General features: G+C 52.3%; 1 protein-coding gene across 2 annotated transcripts in view; it reads left to right on the top strand.

Moving 5' to 3' along the window:
• ERCC6L2 (ERCC excision repair 6 like 2) overlaps window positions 1-13999 on the top strand; it is a 158844-nt gene extending 144845 nt beyond the window's left edge. The window contains exon 19 of one of the 2 annotated variants that reach the window (XM_030799801.1): window positions 13736-13999. In XM_030799801.1, the coding sequence (XP_030655661.1) occupies window positions 13736-13790 (55 nt within the window). In that variant the 3' untranslated portion in view covers window positions 13791-13999. Of the gene's footprint in view, window positions 1-3050; window positions 4083-13735 lie in introns of those variants that run through there. The other variant, XM_030799859.1, reaches the window with a different exon arrangement.
• Window positions 14000-14662: the final 663 nt, after the last annotated feature.

The following is a 14662-nucleotide window of genomic DNA, read 5'->3' as shown; positions in this document are numbered from 1 at the left end:
TAGAGAAATTTGTCATATCTAGTAGAACTCTTTTGTTGAAAATGACACAGACTGGCTTAAGCAAAAAAGCAAAATCATGGATGTCAGGCTGGTTTCAGGTGTGGCGTGGTGTCGAAGCTCAAGGGACACCACCCACACCCTGTGTCACCAGCTTACCACTCAGGTCTGCTTTCTCTCACACTGGTGGGCTTCATTCTCAGGCTGCATCGTGGAGTGCAGTAGCAGCAGAAGGTCCAGCTCGCCTGGTACTTCCAGTGTCAAGTTCTATAGGAAGGAGGCAGGCCTGAACCCAGATGGCAGCGAGTTTCTGTTAACAGCGACACTGAGTGGGTTAGGCAGTGGGGCTCAGGTTCAGTGTGATCCGGAATGCCTCCAAGGCCCCCTTGCTCATCCATCCGCCTTTAGTAGATGGGTGGTCTGAGTTTCTGGAGATGACTAGGAGTAGCAGGAAGGGACACTGAGCTACACAACACATCCAAAGCCCACCACACATCAGACCCACGGATTCCCCTGCATAAAATTCCCCAAGGCAAATTTTGCCAATTGAAGTTTTGTCAAGATGATTTGATTCTTCTGTTGAAATGCAGTATTAATCATTGTTGAGCTTTTTCATTTTGTTTGTACTGATATTTCCACCAGTAATCTTCAATAAGAATAGAATTTCAGAACTGATCATTTGGGTCTACTCCTCAACTTGCAAGGAACTGTGCACAGTGTTAAGACCATGCCTCTGAGATCACTGGAGAGACAGATGGAGAAGTGGAGGATTTGTATTTAGAGTCTAGTCAGGGAAACACACCTCCCCCCTCAGATAGAATCTCCTGTAGTTAGTCGATATTGGAGGATTGAGTGGCAAGCCAGGATTCAGATATGGTGACTGATAGAAGCAGTGAAGGTCTCTAAAGAGCAAAGAGAAGTCATGAGGGTTCTGAGAACCAAGGTCCTGGAAGCTGGAGAAGGGGCCCTGGGGAGCAGAACCGGACCTCTGCACTTGCCTGGCCCTGGGGCCTCCCGGAGAGCTGGACTTAAATCTCCGAGATGGACCAGCCGGCCCGGGCGAGATGTGGGCAGGCAGGTCTTGGGAGTGCATGAAGCAAGCTAGAAAACTGGGCATGACCGCGCCACCGCTGGGAGTCCCGGGGGTTACTGGGGCTCTGCTGACGGGAACAGGCTCCTGTCCTGCGATCTGCGGCCGCCACGCCGCCCTCTGGGGCCCCCTGTTGGCAGAACCTGGCGGGAGCTCGCTGGCCCTCAGAAGGCTCAGGGCCTGGTAGCCAGGGCGCGGCGCCCAGGAGGTGGATTCGGAACTCAATGCGGGACCCAAGCGCCGCAGTAGGGCGGGGGTGGGGGAAGCGCGGGAAAGCGCGGAGTCTCTGGGCCAGCCAGTCCCCAGTGCCAACGCCCACAGGCTAGGCGGCCTCCGCAGCATCTGCTCCACACCCCATGCGGAGCAGGGGCTTGTTTCTGCACACGCCCCACCGCATACACACTGCACCACACACACACACACACACACTACACACACACTATACACACCACACACACAAACACACCACACACAAACACACCACACACAGCACACCACACACACCGCACTACACACAAACGCCACACACACACCCCACACACACCACACAAACACACCACACCACACACAGCCCACACACTACGAACACACCACACACAAACACCACACACACCCCACACACACACACACATACCACAACACACACCACACCAAACTCACCACACGCACCAAACACGCCACACGCACACACACCAAACACACCACACACCACACAGACCCCGCACACCACACAGACCCCACACACCACACATACCACCACACACACTACACCAAACACACCACACGCACCAAACACACCACACACACACCCCACACACACACACCACACATACCACACACATACCACCACACACACTACACCAAACACACCACACGCACCAAACACGCCACACCACACACCAAACACACCACACACCACACAACCCACACACCACACCACACACACACTACACCAAACACCACACCACCACACACCACACACACACCCCACACACACACACACATACCACACACACCACCACACACACCACCAAACACACACAGCGCACACAACACACACACCACACTACACACACACTACACACCACACCCACACATACCCCACACCACACACACACCACACCCACACACCACCCACACCACACCACACACACCCCACATAAACACCACACACACGCACATCACACACCACACATCACACCACAGTCACACCACACCCCTGCCTGCAACACCCACCTCCCGCGCCCCCCTCCCGCCTCCTGTGTGTGGTGTGTGCTCTAGTTCCCAGCAAAGCAGGTGGGAGACGGAGTGACCGGCAGGACAGGCTGCCTGGGGAACCGGGAAAGCTGAAGTGGACACAGGAGGAGCGGGCAGGGAGAGCCCAGGCCCCGCGGGCTGCGGGAAAGGAGAGGGCAGGGACTGGGCGAGGGAGGAAAGACCCTGGCCGGGGCAGCCCGGCGCGGGAGAGGCTGCGTGGGCCCGGCTGGAAAGCTGAGGCGGAACCGAAGGCCCCTGCGTGGAGGCTGCAGCCCCTGCGCTGGCCGAGCGGGTCCAGAATGAGCCCAGGCCGCACCTCCAGGCCGGCCCCGCCGCCGCCCAGCGCCCACCCGTCCCCCCAGCGCCACTCCACATGCACCTTCTCCCGGGCCGCCGGCGGCCTCGGCTGCCCCCGCAGCGTTTCCCTAGCTTCCCTCCAAGGCCCCCGGCCGCCCTTTCTCAGCATTCTTAGCTTCATCTCCATCCGCGCGGCCTTGCCGGGACCCTCCAAGCCGACTCCTCGGCCTTCTACTCGTTCTCCTCCAGGCTAGCTCCCAGGAGCGCCTGTCCAGGCCCGGGACTTAATTCCCAGTCCTCATGCAGAGCCCCGTCCCCGCACCGAGGCAGCAGAGCTGGGAGCGTGATGCAGTTCTCCGCGAGAGCCTAGGTCTGATTCTAACTCTGCCCTGGATTCTCCGCTTTCTAGGAGCGCGTGACATCGGCGGCCAGTTCCGTCATCTGGGCTATCGCACCCATACCACCCAGCCCTGGGAACGGATGCGACAATGGACCCGAAGGCACCCTGCAAACTGTAACACTCACACTTGCCAGACGGCGCTTCCTGAAGGGTCACACTGAGCATCTGTTTTCAGAGTTTCCTATTTTCCAGAAAAAAAAAAAAATCCCTATCTGTGCATTAAAAATGCAGGCCAAAACGTATTTTCCACTTCTCCCCTCTGTTCACTTGGCTTTGGCTTAGCATTTTCCCAAGCTGTATTTCTTGGAGCACGAGTGCCCTTGAGATATGAGTAGATGCCCCATGAGAAAAGCCAAGTTCAGGAATATCCCTTCCTTGAGGTTAGATAGTGTGCCCTCTCCTGTGAAAGGTCCTGAGAGGTGTAACCTTTTTAAACCAGCTTTCCAACTGACTGAGCCACAGGTCTTGTTTTCCTCCATGGCATACTCTAAAATTCCTGGGGACCACTAGGGTCGCACGTAACAGAGGTAGGAACCCTGCTCTAGGCAAGTTGAGCCACTTGCCATTCCGTCTCACAGAGGTTGCCCTCGAGTTCTTGCCACCAGGATCTTCTAGTAAGGGCGTCCCTAATAAAGCCTGGCTGTTCCCCTTTTCCTTCTATTCTATGAGCTAGGCAGAATGGTTCTGGCAAACCCATCTTTCTGAGTCAGGTTGTCCAGAGGAAGTTCTGTTTCTTGCAACTAAAAGACTCTGACACAGACCAGCAGGCAAAAAGTCAGTGAAGGGATTACCATTCCAAACTAGAAATTTCCCACATTCACCTTAGCATTGGAATGGATAACTATACGTCATATACATTGTGTGATATATTCACACACTCTGCACAGCAACAAAAATAAACTATCTTCAACCTTAGGCAATAATGTGGGTGAATTTCCAAATACAATTTGAACACAATGAGCTAGACACAGTTTGAATTCATTTATAAGAAGGGAAAAGCCAGCAAAACTAACCTATGTTGTTAGAAGTTAGGATGGGGGACTGGGCGCGGTGGCTCACACCTGTAATCCCAGCACTTTGGGAGGCCAAGGTGGGCGGATCACGAGGTCAGGAGATCGAGACCATCCTGGCTAACATGGTGAAACCCTGTCTCTACTAAAAATACAAAAAATTAGCCGGGCGTGGTGGCACGTGACTGTAATCCCAGCTACTTGGGAGGCTGAGGTAGGAGAATTGCTTGAACCCAGGAGGCGGAGGTTGCAGTGAGCTGAGATTGCGCCACTGCACTCCAGCCTGGGCAACAGAGCAAGACTCCGTCTCAAAAAAAAAAAAAATTAGGATGGTACAGTTAGGATAAGTTAGTTAGTATAAGAAGTTAGGATACAGGTGAAAAGGAGGGAATACAAGAAGGCTTCCAGCTGCCCTTACCACGCTGTTCTTGGTCTGCGTGCTGGTTTCCTGGATGTGTCCAGTTTGTGAACATTCATGAGCTATAACCTTAGGATAGATGTGGTTTTCTGAATGTATGTTGTACTCCAACAAGAAGTTTCGGAGGTGGGTATCAGAAAAGATTGTTTCCCCACTGAGGGATTCCTTTTGCAAAACCACGCAAAGGAAACGTGTTGATTTCAGGACCAATAGAAATCGAATGATACACCAAGTCGTCTTAGCTTACTTCACGTCTGTTTGGTTCTCACATTTATCTAAATATTTGCACACACAATCTTTACATTGCCACACATGTCAAAGAGTCATCCTGTATTGATCATGGGGTTTTTGTTGTTTTTTTTTTTTTTCTACTGATTTTATGCTGCTTCATCCTTGGGGCCTTGTGGTCTTAGGAAGGAACTGCCCCTCCCAGGGTTAGCTGAGTCCTCCAGAGAGCAAACGACTCACTGTTGGGTGTGCCTTTGCTTTGCAAGCTGACCAGTCCAGAGCCCAGACACCAGCCACCTCCTCTATTTGGCTTTTACACTTCCAGGAGGCAGCCTTCCTCTGCCCCAATCCCAGTGAGAGGTGAAGCCAGCTGGACTTCCGGGGTCGAGTGGGGACTTGGAGAACTTTTCTGTCTTACAAGAGGATTGTAAAATGCCCCAGTCAGCACTCTGTAGTTAGGATTGTAAAACGCACCAATCAGCGCTCTGTGGCTAGCTGGAGGTCTGTAAAATGCTCCAATCAGTGCTCTGTAAAAACACACCAATCAGCGCTCTGTAGCTAGCTAAAGGTTTGTAAAATGGACCAATCACCACCCTGTAAAATGGATCAATCAGCACCCTGTAAAATGGACCAATCAGCACTCTGTAAAATAGACCAATCAGCAGGACATGGGCGGGGACAAATAAGGGAATAACAGCTGGCCACCCCACCCAGCCAGCAGCGGCAACATGCTCGGGTCCCCTTCCATGCTGTGGAAGCTTTGTTCTTTCACTCTTCACAATAAATCTTGGTGTTGCTCACTCTTTGGGTCCATGCCATCTTTAAGAGCTGTAGTACTCTCACGCCTGTAATCCCGGCACTTTGGGAGGCCAAAGCAGGCGGATCAGGATGTCAGGCGATCTAGACTATCCTGGCTAACATGGTGAAACCCCGTCTCTACTAAAAAAAAAAAATACAAAAAAAAATTAGCCAGGCGTAGTGGCGGGCGCCTGTAGTCCCAGCTACTGGGGAGGCCAAGGCAGGAGGATGGCTGGGGAGGCCAAGGCAGGAGAATGGTGTGAGCCCAAGAGGCGGAGCTTGCAGTGAGCCGAGATGGCGCCACTGCACTCCAGCCTCGGCGACAAAGCGAGACTCCATCTGAAAAAAAAAAAAAAAAAAAAAAAAAAAAAAAAAAAAAAAAAAAAAAAAGCTGTAACACTCACCTCGAAGGTCCGCGGCCCCAGCGACGCCACGAACCCACCGGAAGGAACAAACTCCGGACAAACCAGGACAACTGGGGCCCACAGGAGAGCCCAGGGCACACCTCATGTATTCAAGCCACCCTTTCCTAAACCTTCTGAGCCTTCATTCCTTCCGGGGAAACCAAACGGCAGTGAAGCCTTTGCCCAGGCTTTCCCCTCCCTGGTGCCTCCGGACAGGCCCTGGTGCTTGCCGCGCCCCCTGCTTCCAGGGATCTGTAAGTATAAAGGCATTTTCCTTCAGGACAGTCATCTCAGTGTCCCCGTGTCTTCCCATACCTGATTAAAACAAGTCCCGGACACATTTTAAAGCACTGCATTCATGTCACAATTTCCAAAGCACCTGCTGTGTTTCATGCACTGTTTTCAGTGTTGGGATAGAGCAGTGTCCATGCAAGCAAGGTGCTGTGCTCAAGGAGCCCAGTGTCTAATGGAGAGAGATCATTCAGCAAAGAGATATATTTCCAGACAGGGTGAAGTGGTGTCAATACAATGGACCAGGGTGGGTTGTTTTGTTTTGTTTCTTTGGGCTTGAGGATTGTTTTTTAAGGAACAGTGGTCAGGGAAGTTCTCCCTAAGGAGGTGACACTTCAGCCACAATCCGAATTGTTCCTTGTATACCAAGGGCACCCAGAGGTCTGTGCTGGGGGCCTTGAGGCCTCCAAAATAACCAACATGATGTATCTGCCACTGGTGCTCAGCCAGAACAAACTCTGTCCCTTTCCCAACAAGCAAAGTAGGGCTTCCATCCAAGAGAAAATAATTTCCCGGCATCAGCAAAGTCCACAGCCTGCTCCAATCATGTTGCTTTCCAAATGCTATAAAGCCGAGGCGCCCAAGCACCAGGATCCAGGGGCTAGGGTGGCAGCATGCCAGCGCCCTGAGGGCAGTGACAGCTTGCATGTGTGTTTACATACTGCTTGCAAATAAAGAGTAAGTGGGCAGATCCCTGAGCCCTCGTCACTTCCCACCATCCCTGGGGACCCACTGCCTAGTTCAGCTTCCCAGGAACACAAGCTTGACCCTGGGCACTGCAGACTTGACCCTACCACCACAGGCCTGGTCTGGAAGCCCTCCGGCTTGCTGGGCACATCCTGAGTGGCCGTCCTGAATCCTTGTAAACAGCGAACAGATATTCCCACCCCTTCTTTAAAAAATTTAGATCCCACTGACTTTGGACAACATTGCAGTCAAGAAAAGTAGAACAATTTAAATCACAAGCCCTCAGCCTGTGGGTGGCACGTCATGAGTCACTGGCATAGCACGGGTCAGTCTCTAAGCCCATCAGCAGGGAGCGGGGGCTGCTTCCACATCTCCCTTCCTCAAAGCTTCCAGGCTATGGCTGGGTATCCCCGGCCCCGCCACCTCACCTTCCACACCGGAAACTTCCACGCTCACCCTGAGCCCCAAAGCCAGCACCCCACACACCTCCCTTCATCCGGGAAAGGCCAAGGACCCCAGATCTGAAAAGCCACTCCCATGCCTTCCACTGGAAACCCCCAGGAAAGAGCAGCTCCATTCATGTCAGGCAGCTGCCACTGGGCCAGGCAGAATCAGCTCTACAAACGGAAACCACCTTCAGTGCCTTCCTCCGCATCCTCTTCCGCAGACTCCTTGCGCCTCACCGTCTGTGTCAGTGACAGATCCTCAAAGAGCATCTCCTAGGAACCCAGCATGAATTGGCTGGAGGGCCACAGCTGGCTCGTTTACTTTTGCCTCGATCCAGAGTTTGCCTCCCACCACACACCTCCCTGGCGCACCTGCTTCTTGGGTATTCAGACGCAGCCTCCGCTTCGGTGGGTGTCCTCCAGGAGCCCTTTCATCTATCAGGAATGTCACACTCCAGAGCCACAAAAACTCGAAGCCACCCCTCACACCTGCGGCAACTGAGAACCAGTTGCTGCCTCACCAGGAGCCCGGAGCTGGCAGAGCTGGAGAGGGCTTATGTGGGCCTAGAATGCAACGCTGGTCATCTCTGACATGCCATTGTCCTCTACAAACCCCACCTAGCACCTCATGGTCTGTGAAGGTCCATTCCCTTGTATGTAGGTCAAATCTCAAATTCTCAAGGCTCCCAGCTGGCTTAAAAATGTCAACAATGACTCTTTCTACTTATCAAGCATTTTCTATTTCCCCATTGGAGCAGGAACCCCCACAGAGGCATGGCCCAGACTCATTTAATCTCAAACCCAGGCATCCAGGCTGGTGTGTCAGTGATTTAGCAGCCTGTACCAGTGGCATCTCCTCAGAGCAATCAAAGCTTTCATGGAAAGTGCTTAAATCCTATAAATGTAATGTATTTGCTGATCTACCAAATTATAATATTCATTTGTTTGTGTAAACCTGCCAGTCACCAGTCAAAAATATGAACCACAAGAAACTTTCCATTAGGATTTAGGCCCAGTCATTGTTTCCAGTTTGAATCTGACATATTGTACCTGAGAGGATTGCAGGAAACCATAAATGATTCTGGGTTTGTTTGTTTGTTTGTTTTGAGACGGAGTTTTATTCTTGTTGCCCAGGCTGGAGTGCAATGGTGTGGTCTCGGCTCACTGCAACCTCCGCCTCTCAGGTTCAAGTGATTCTCATGCTTCAGCCTCCCAGTAGCTGAGATGACAAGCACTCGCCACCACGCCTGGCTAAATTTTTTGCATTTTCAGTAGAGACGGGTTTTCACCATACTGGCCAGGCTGGTCTCGGACTCCTGACCTCAGGTGGTCTGCCTGTCTTGGCCTCCCAAAGTGCTGGGATTACAGGCGTCAACAATCACGTCTGGCCATAAATGATTCTTAAATTCTACAGTGAGTCTATGTATAATAGAGGTTTTTTGCTGTATACAAAACAAAAAGTAAAACCCAAATACATCACCCCCAGGAGGCTGGGATCTGGGTGCCCAGGAAAGAAGAGCTGGGTCTTGGAAGAACACTGTCCCTTCTGTTTCTATCCATGAAATAAAACGAGATGCCCCTTTCTGTCTGCAGTTGTCATCTGGCAGATTTTTGAGAAACAACTTATTTAGGGGGTTCCACACTCGATTCAAATCCAGATGCCCAGTGCAGAATCTGGGCTGTGCCTGGTCAAAGGCAGTGGTGATTTCACTGAAGAATGGAGGGAAGCAAACCGGGGCTCAGAAGGCCAGGAGGACCATCACCTGCCTGGTGCAGGGACGTCAACTGCAAAAGAAGGACCTGTTGTCTGCACCAGGATTTATGTGAGTGAGCAGCCAAGGTGCTCCGGGTGGCTGCCAGCTCTGAGCCCCGCTGCTCTCCGGTAGCTGGGAAACCCATCAGAAACCTGGCCTGGGAAGATGCCACCATTCTCCCAGGCTGAAAGAAAGGACATCCATCTTCTCAGGCATGAAGGCAAGGGCTTTGTGCTCCCATCTCAGTGCTGCACGCAGTCAGGGTAGGGACAGGAGGGGGGTCTGGCTGACGTTCCCCAAAGGGTTCACCTCGGGCCCTCTTGTCTGATGCTACCAGCACCTGTGCAGGCTTTGAAGGACACCTCTATTACTCTGGTTTGCAAATGTGGATGTCGGAGGAAACTGTAAGTGTAGGTGGAAGACACAAACGCATTGCAAGTGGCTGGAGGACCTTCCAGGCATCCCTTGAGAAGAGCCAGGGAGCCCACTTGCCTAAAGCTTCCGTCTCAATGCCCATCAAAGTGCCTGAACTCTTGCTTTTATAGTTTCTTAAATTTGCGAAGGAGGCTAGTGTGGGATGATCTGTGATAGTGATGCTTAGACATTCAGGGAAGGCTTCCTGGGAGAGGCGGTCTTTGACAAACAAGCAAGAGCATTATGAGCAAAAGGGCAGCAGGTGAGATGTAGAGGCCTTGGGCTGCTTGTGGGGAGCCGACTGCAGCAGGAAGGCACGGCTGGGGCTGCACACTCCATGAAGCTGGTGGGAGCCCTGCCCCTTCTGAGTTTGGATGGGAGTTCCCCAGGTGCCGCTGCAGCTGCCCAAACTGCAGCTGTGGACAGGGGTGCAGGGGCCCCACCCTCCTGGATGGGGCTACAGCCACCCAAACTGTAGCTGTGGACCCGAGCCTCTCTGTGCTCTTGGAGGGAGCCAGGAGCAGGCAGGTTCTGCCCTCCTGGGTGAAGCTGCAACCACCTGACCCATGGCTGCAGACCTGGGCCACCTGCTCCATGGAGCAGGCAGGAGCCAGGGACAAGTGGGAGCCCTGCCCCTTCTGAGATGGTGAGGGGAGAGCTCCCTGGGTACAGTTGCCACTGCCCTCCCAGGCACATGACCTGGGCGTCTCTGTAGCCCGCACCCTTGGGGGGCCTGGGAAGGACTCCCCTGTCTCCCCTACCACACCCCCTATCCCTGCAGGCTCGGGGGTGTCTGATCCCACTGCCTGTCCTCTCTCCTCTCCCAACATCTGCTCAGATCTCCAAGTAGGGTTGGTGCTGAGCTCAGGGCCATGAATGGCAGCAGGAGGCAGACAGATTCCTGGGCGGAAGGGGGTGGGTCCCAGTAAGGCCCCTCCTTCAGGCCAGGGAGGACCTGAAGGCTAGGGGCTGGGCCACTAGTCCTGCTGACCAAAGTGGAGATTGATGGTGCCTCTTCCGAGCCCTCCCCTGGCTGCCCATGGACCAATTGGCGGGCACTTCCTCCCCTCTGAGGGCCATAAGAGCCTGGTGCTCAGCCAGGGTAGAGGATGGCCAGAGACAGAAGATGTCAGGGAGAGGTTGGGATGGTCAGCCAAAGAGAGGAGCTACCCTCCCCACTGATAGCTTCAGAGATCTGCAGAGAGGGTGAGGCAACCTGCCAGGCAGAGAGGAGCTACTCTCTCCAGGGACTCCTCTCCTGAAACCTGAACACTCGACAGAATGACCTGCCTGCCTACAGAGGGAGCTATCCACTGTGGATCTCCTCTAAGCTGTTCTAACACTCAATGAACTCCTTTTCATCGTCTTCACCCTTCACTTGTCTGCATACCTCAGTTACCTCATTGTACCTCAGTTACCTCATTCTTCCTGGATATAGGAACACTGGACAAGATAGGCAACAGGTTAAGCTTGCTCTAGAAAGATCACTGTGGCCAGAGGTTAGGAGATAGGTTGAGGAGCTGGGAGAGTGGAGCAGCAAACCAGTGAGGAACCCAGGAGAAGCTGAGCCAGGGCAGTGAGTCTGGAAGCATCTGTGATGTGCAGTGAAGGACTCCTTTTGTTTCTAATCCTTCTTAGACTGAAACTTTTGGAAAATAAATTACCAGACAAACACAATTTTAAAAGACATGCAAAATACAAGTCCCATTTTTCTTCAAAAATTTTTGTTTTGATTGGGGTAAGATAACATACATTTACCATCCCAAACATATTTAAGTGCACATTCCAGTAATACGCACACTCACACTGCCATGCTGCTAGTCTCCAGAACGCTTTCCTTTGGCAAAACCAAAACTACCCATTTAACAGCATCCCCCCATTTCCCGCCCCCAGCCCCCGGCAACCACCCTTCTACTTTCTGTCCCTATGAATCTGACAACTCTATGTATGTAATATAATTGGAAGTACACAGAATTTGTCCTTTTGTGTCTGGCTTGTTACACTTAGCATAATGTCCTCAAGGTTCATCCATGTCATAGCATATTTTGGAAATTCTTTCTTTTTTAAGGCTGCATAATATTCCACATTTTGTTTCTCCATTCATCCATTGACGGACACTTGGGTTGTCCACCTCATGGGTGTTCGTGCTTCTCTGAATTTGGGTGTTGATATCTCTTCAAGCGCCTGCTTGCCATGCCTTGACCACATACCCAGAACTAGAATTGCTGGATCACATGGGAAGTCTAGTTTTCATTTCTTGAATCACTATACTGTTCTCGATGGAGGCTGCACCATTTTACATTTCCACTGACCGTGCACAAGGGTTTCAATTTCTCACATCCTTTCCAATATGAGGATTAGTTGATGTTTTTTTCCTAGGAGCCATCCTAATGGGTATGAGATGAAGCCCCATTTTTTAAATTATTAGACTCAAAAAGTATAAAGTTTCCCTGCCAAATTTCTGTAGTAGTTAAAAATGCTTACTCTCACCTTCTACACTTACCTCACTGCAGACCAACAATAAACACTTCTGGAGCTGGCCAGCCCTTAGGTAGCATGGCCTGGCAGTGCCCATCCCTGTGTGTGGAGAGGAAAAGCAGTTGGAGCTGCTATTGTCACCTGCACACATTGATTGTGTGATCAACACAGCAGCCCCAGGAGGTAGCTGTGGTATGATCTCCAGCCAACGGATGAGGAAACAGTAGCCCAGAGAGGCCAGGGGCCTTGCTTGAGTCAGCAGGGAGGAGGGTGACAGAGGCAACAGTGAATCCCACGTATGGCCTCTGCCTATTTTTGTTATTATTGTCTTGTTTTATTTTCCAAGATAAATTAACTGATTGGTCATATTTGGGGGAAGACAGAAGGCCCTGAGGTTCTGGTCTGAGTAACCAGGTGGAGAGAGATGCCGTCCACCAAAGCAGGAAATACAGTCGGGGAGGGCATGGAGCCAGGCACATGTCGAGGTGTAAGTTCAAGTGATGTCCAAGTGGAAGCAGGGCCAGGGCAGTCGGGCAATAGCTTCTGAGCACCTGAACGAGGACTGGGCCAGGAGAGCAGGTGAGGAATGCTGGGGCAGGGATGAAGGATGAGTTTGGTGAGATCCCACAGAGAGATCAATAACATTCTAGAAAGAAGCAGAGGAATGAGGTGGCGGGGAGAAGGAGGAGCCAGAGGAGATGGGAAGAGATGGAGAGAGAGAAAGTATCAAAAGGAAAGAGGTATCAACAGGTGTCCAGGGTGGCGCAGGGGCCACAAAGCACAGGTAATCTAGTATCTATGGATTTGGCCATGTGGTGGCCCTTGACGGCTGGAATGAGGGCAGAGCAGCTGGTATCATGGAAGCCAGGAAGGTGGAGGCTGGGTTGGCATGGGTGGGTAGGTGGGTGGTGGTGGGAAGTGGGGAAGAGAGCAGACCACTCTTTCTAGAAGCTCTGCTGCAGAGTCAGGAGACAGGGCAGTCCCTGAAGGACGGGTGTGAAGTTCTTGTGTGGAGGAGGGATGTTGGGCCAATGATGGATTATTATTTTGTTCTAGCTTTTTAAAAAAAAAATACCTGGAGCAAAGTTGAATTTGTTTGTATCAGGCAGGGGAGGCAGGAAGGCAGAGCCAGTGGAAAGGTGAAAGACTGGGAGGAATCTGTGATGATTGCTGGAAGGATGTAGAATGATCAAGCCCTAATAAAAGGAGAGAAGCCCCTCTTCCCCCGAAGTGTGTGGGAAGACAGTCTACACTACAGAGTCGTGTGTGAAGAAGCACATTGCCGCTGAGCAGGGCAGGGAGTGGTGTCTGGGCACTGGGAGAGAGGCAGGCTTTGGATGTGCCACCGGGAACAGCAGTAGGAGCCACCTGGGCCTGAAGAAGGCCAGAAGCAGAAGGAGCCCAGCAGGGCCAGAAAGCAAACATCGGCATGGCCACATGGCCATCTGGGATTGTCTCCCTCAGGGCTTAGCTGCCCTGCCCAGGGGCAGAAGCAGAGGTGTGGATGGTGAGCTTGTTCGAGTGAAGGCTTCACAAGGCGGCTCTGGCTACAGTCAAGGGGCAAGAAAGAAGGGTGACTGCTGTCATGTGGGAGAAGAATGAAGTGAACTGTGGTGGTTTTAAAATGTGTCTGCAGATCCTTTGATCTTCCTCTTTTCAAAAGGTGGAGTCTAATTCTCCTCACAATGAATGGGGGCTGGACTTCACGATTTGCTTTTAATGAACAAAATGTAGCAGCAGTAACAATGTGTGACTTCTGATTCCAGGTCACAAAGCTCCTTCTCAAACTTGTTCTGGAGGAAGCCAGCAGCCATGTCATAAGGAAGCTCAAGCAGCCATATGGAGAGCCCACATGGGAAGGGACAGGGGCCTCCTGCCCACAGCCATGGAGATGAACCACCTTGGAGGCAGTTCCCCCAGCCCCAGCACACGCAGATGACCACGGTCCTGGCTGACATCTTCACTGCAACCTCACGAGAGACCCAAGCCACAACTTCCCGGCTGAGCCCACAGATGTGGTATGAGATGATGTGCTTATTGGCTTAAGCTGTTAGGGCTTTGGGGTGATTCGTTAGCAGCACTGGATAACTCCTGCACTGCCTAAGTGTGAGGGAAAAGATTGTGGAGCATGGGGTGGGTCCCAAGTGAAGGTTGGGCAGGCAAGCCCCAGCCAGAGGTGCAAGGGGCCGTGTGGTGGAGTGATTAGTGGCTTGAGAAGAAAAGATTGAAGTGGGGCCAGAGGAAATGGAGGAATCATAGCACTGGAGGTCCCCATGAAAGTAAAGATGTGGGCTGAGGCGTAGAGAAGAGAGTGGAGTTTCCTGTTTGAGAGAACATTTCTGGGTGGATGCGGCTCAAGGTGTGGCAAAGTTTGGGGAGGGGGAGGGACAGTAGAGTCATGACAGTGAAACCAGCCAGGGTAGCCAGGGTGGCAATGGGACTTGGCTTGGGGAGAAAGACACACCTTCCAGTGCCTAAGGCCTCAGCTTATGGGGGAATGGTAGGGACTAGAGATTACAGGTGGTGAAGGTGGCCTCTCGGGGTGGCTTGACCCTGCAGGGAGGTTTTCCCAAAGACAGGAGGCACAGCTGCCTGTAAACACCCAAGAGAAGACTCCGAAGGCCAGCTCCACCCCTTCTGGCTGCAGAAGACAGAGAGCAAGAAGGGTCTCTGTCCCCCAGGGCTGCACAGAG

Source organism: Nomascus leucogenys, chromosome 1a (genome assembly GCF_006542625.1).
Source record: "Nomascus leucogenys isolate Asia chromosome 1a, Asia_NLE_v1, whole genome shotgun sequence".
NCBI classification, from domain to species: domain Eukaryota; kingdom Metazoa; phylum Chordata; class Mammalia; order Primates; family Hylobatidae; genus Nomascus; species Nomascus leucogenys.
The sequence above is the reverse complement of the archived record's forward strand: the minus strand, read 5'-3'. Positions and strand labels throughout refer to the sequence as shown.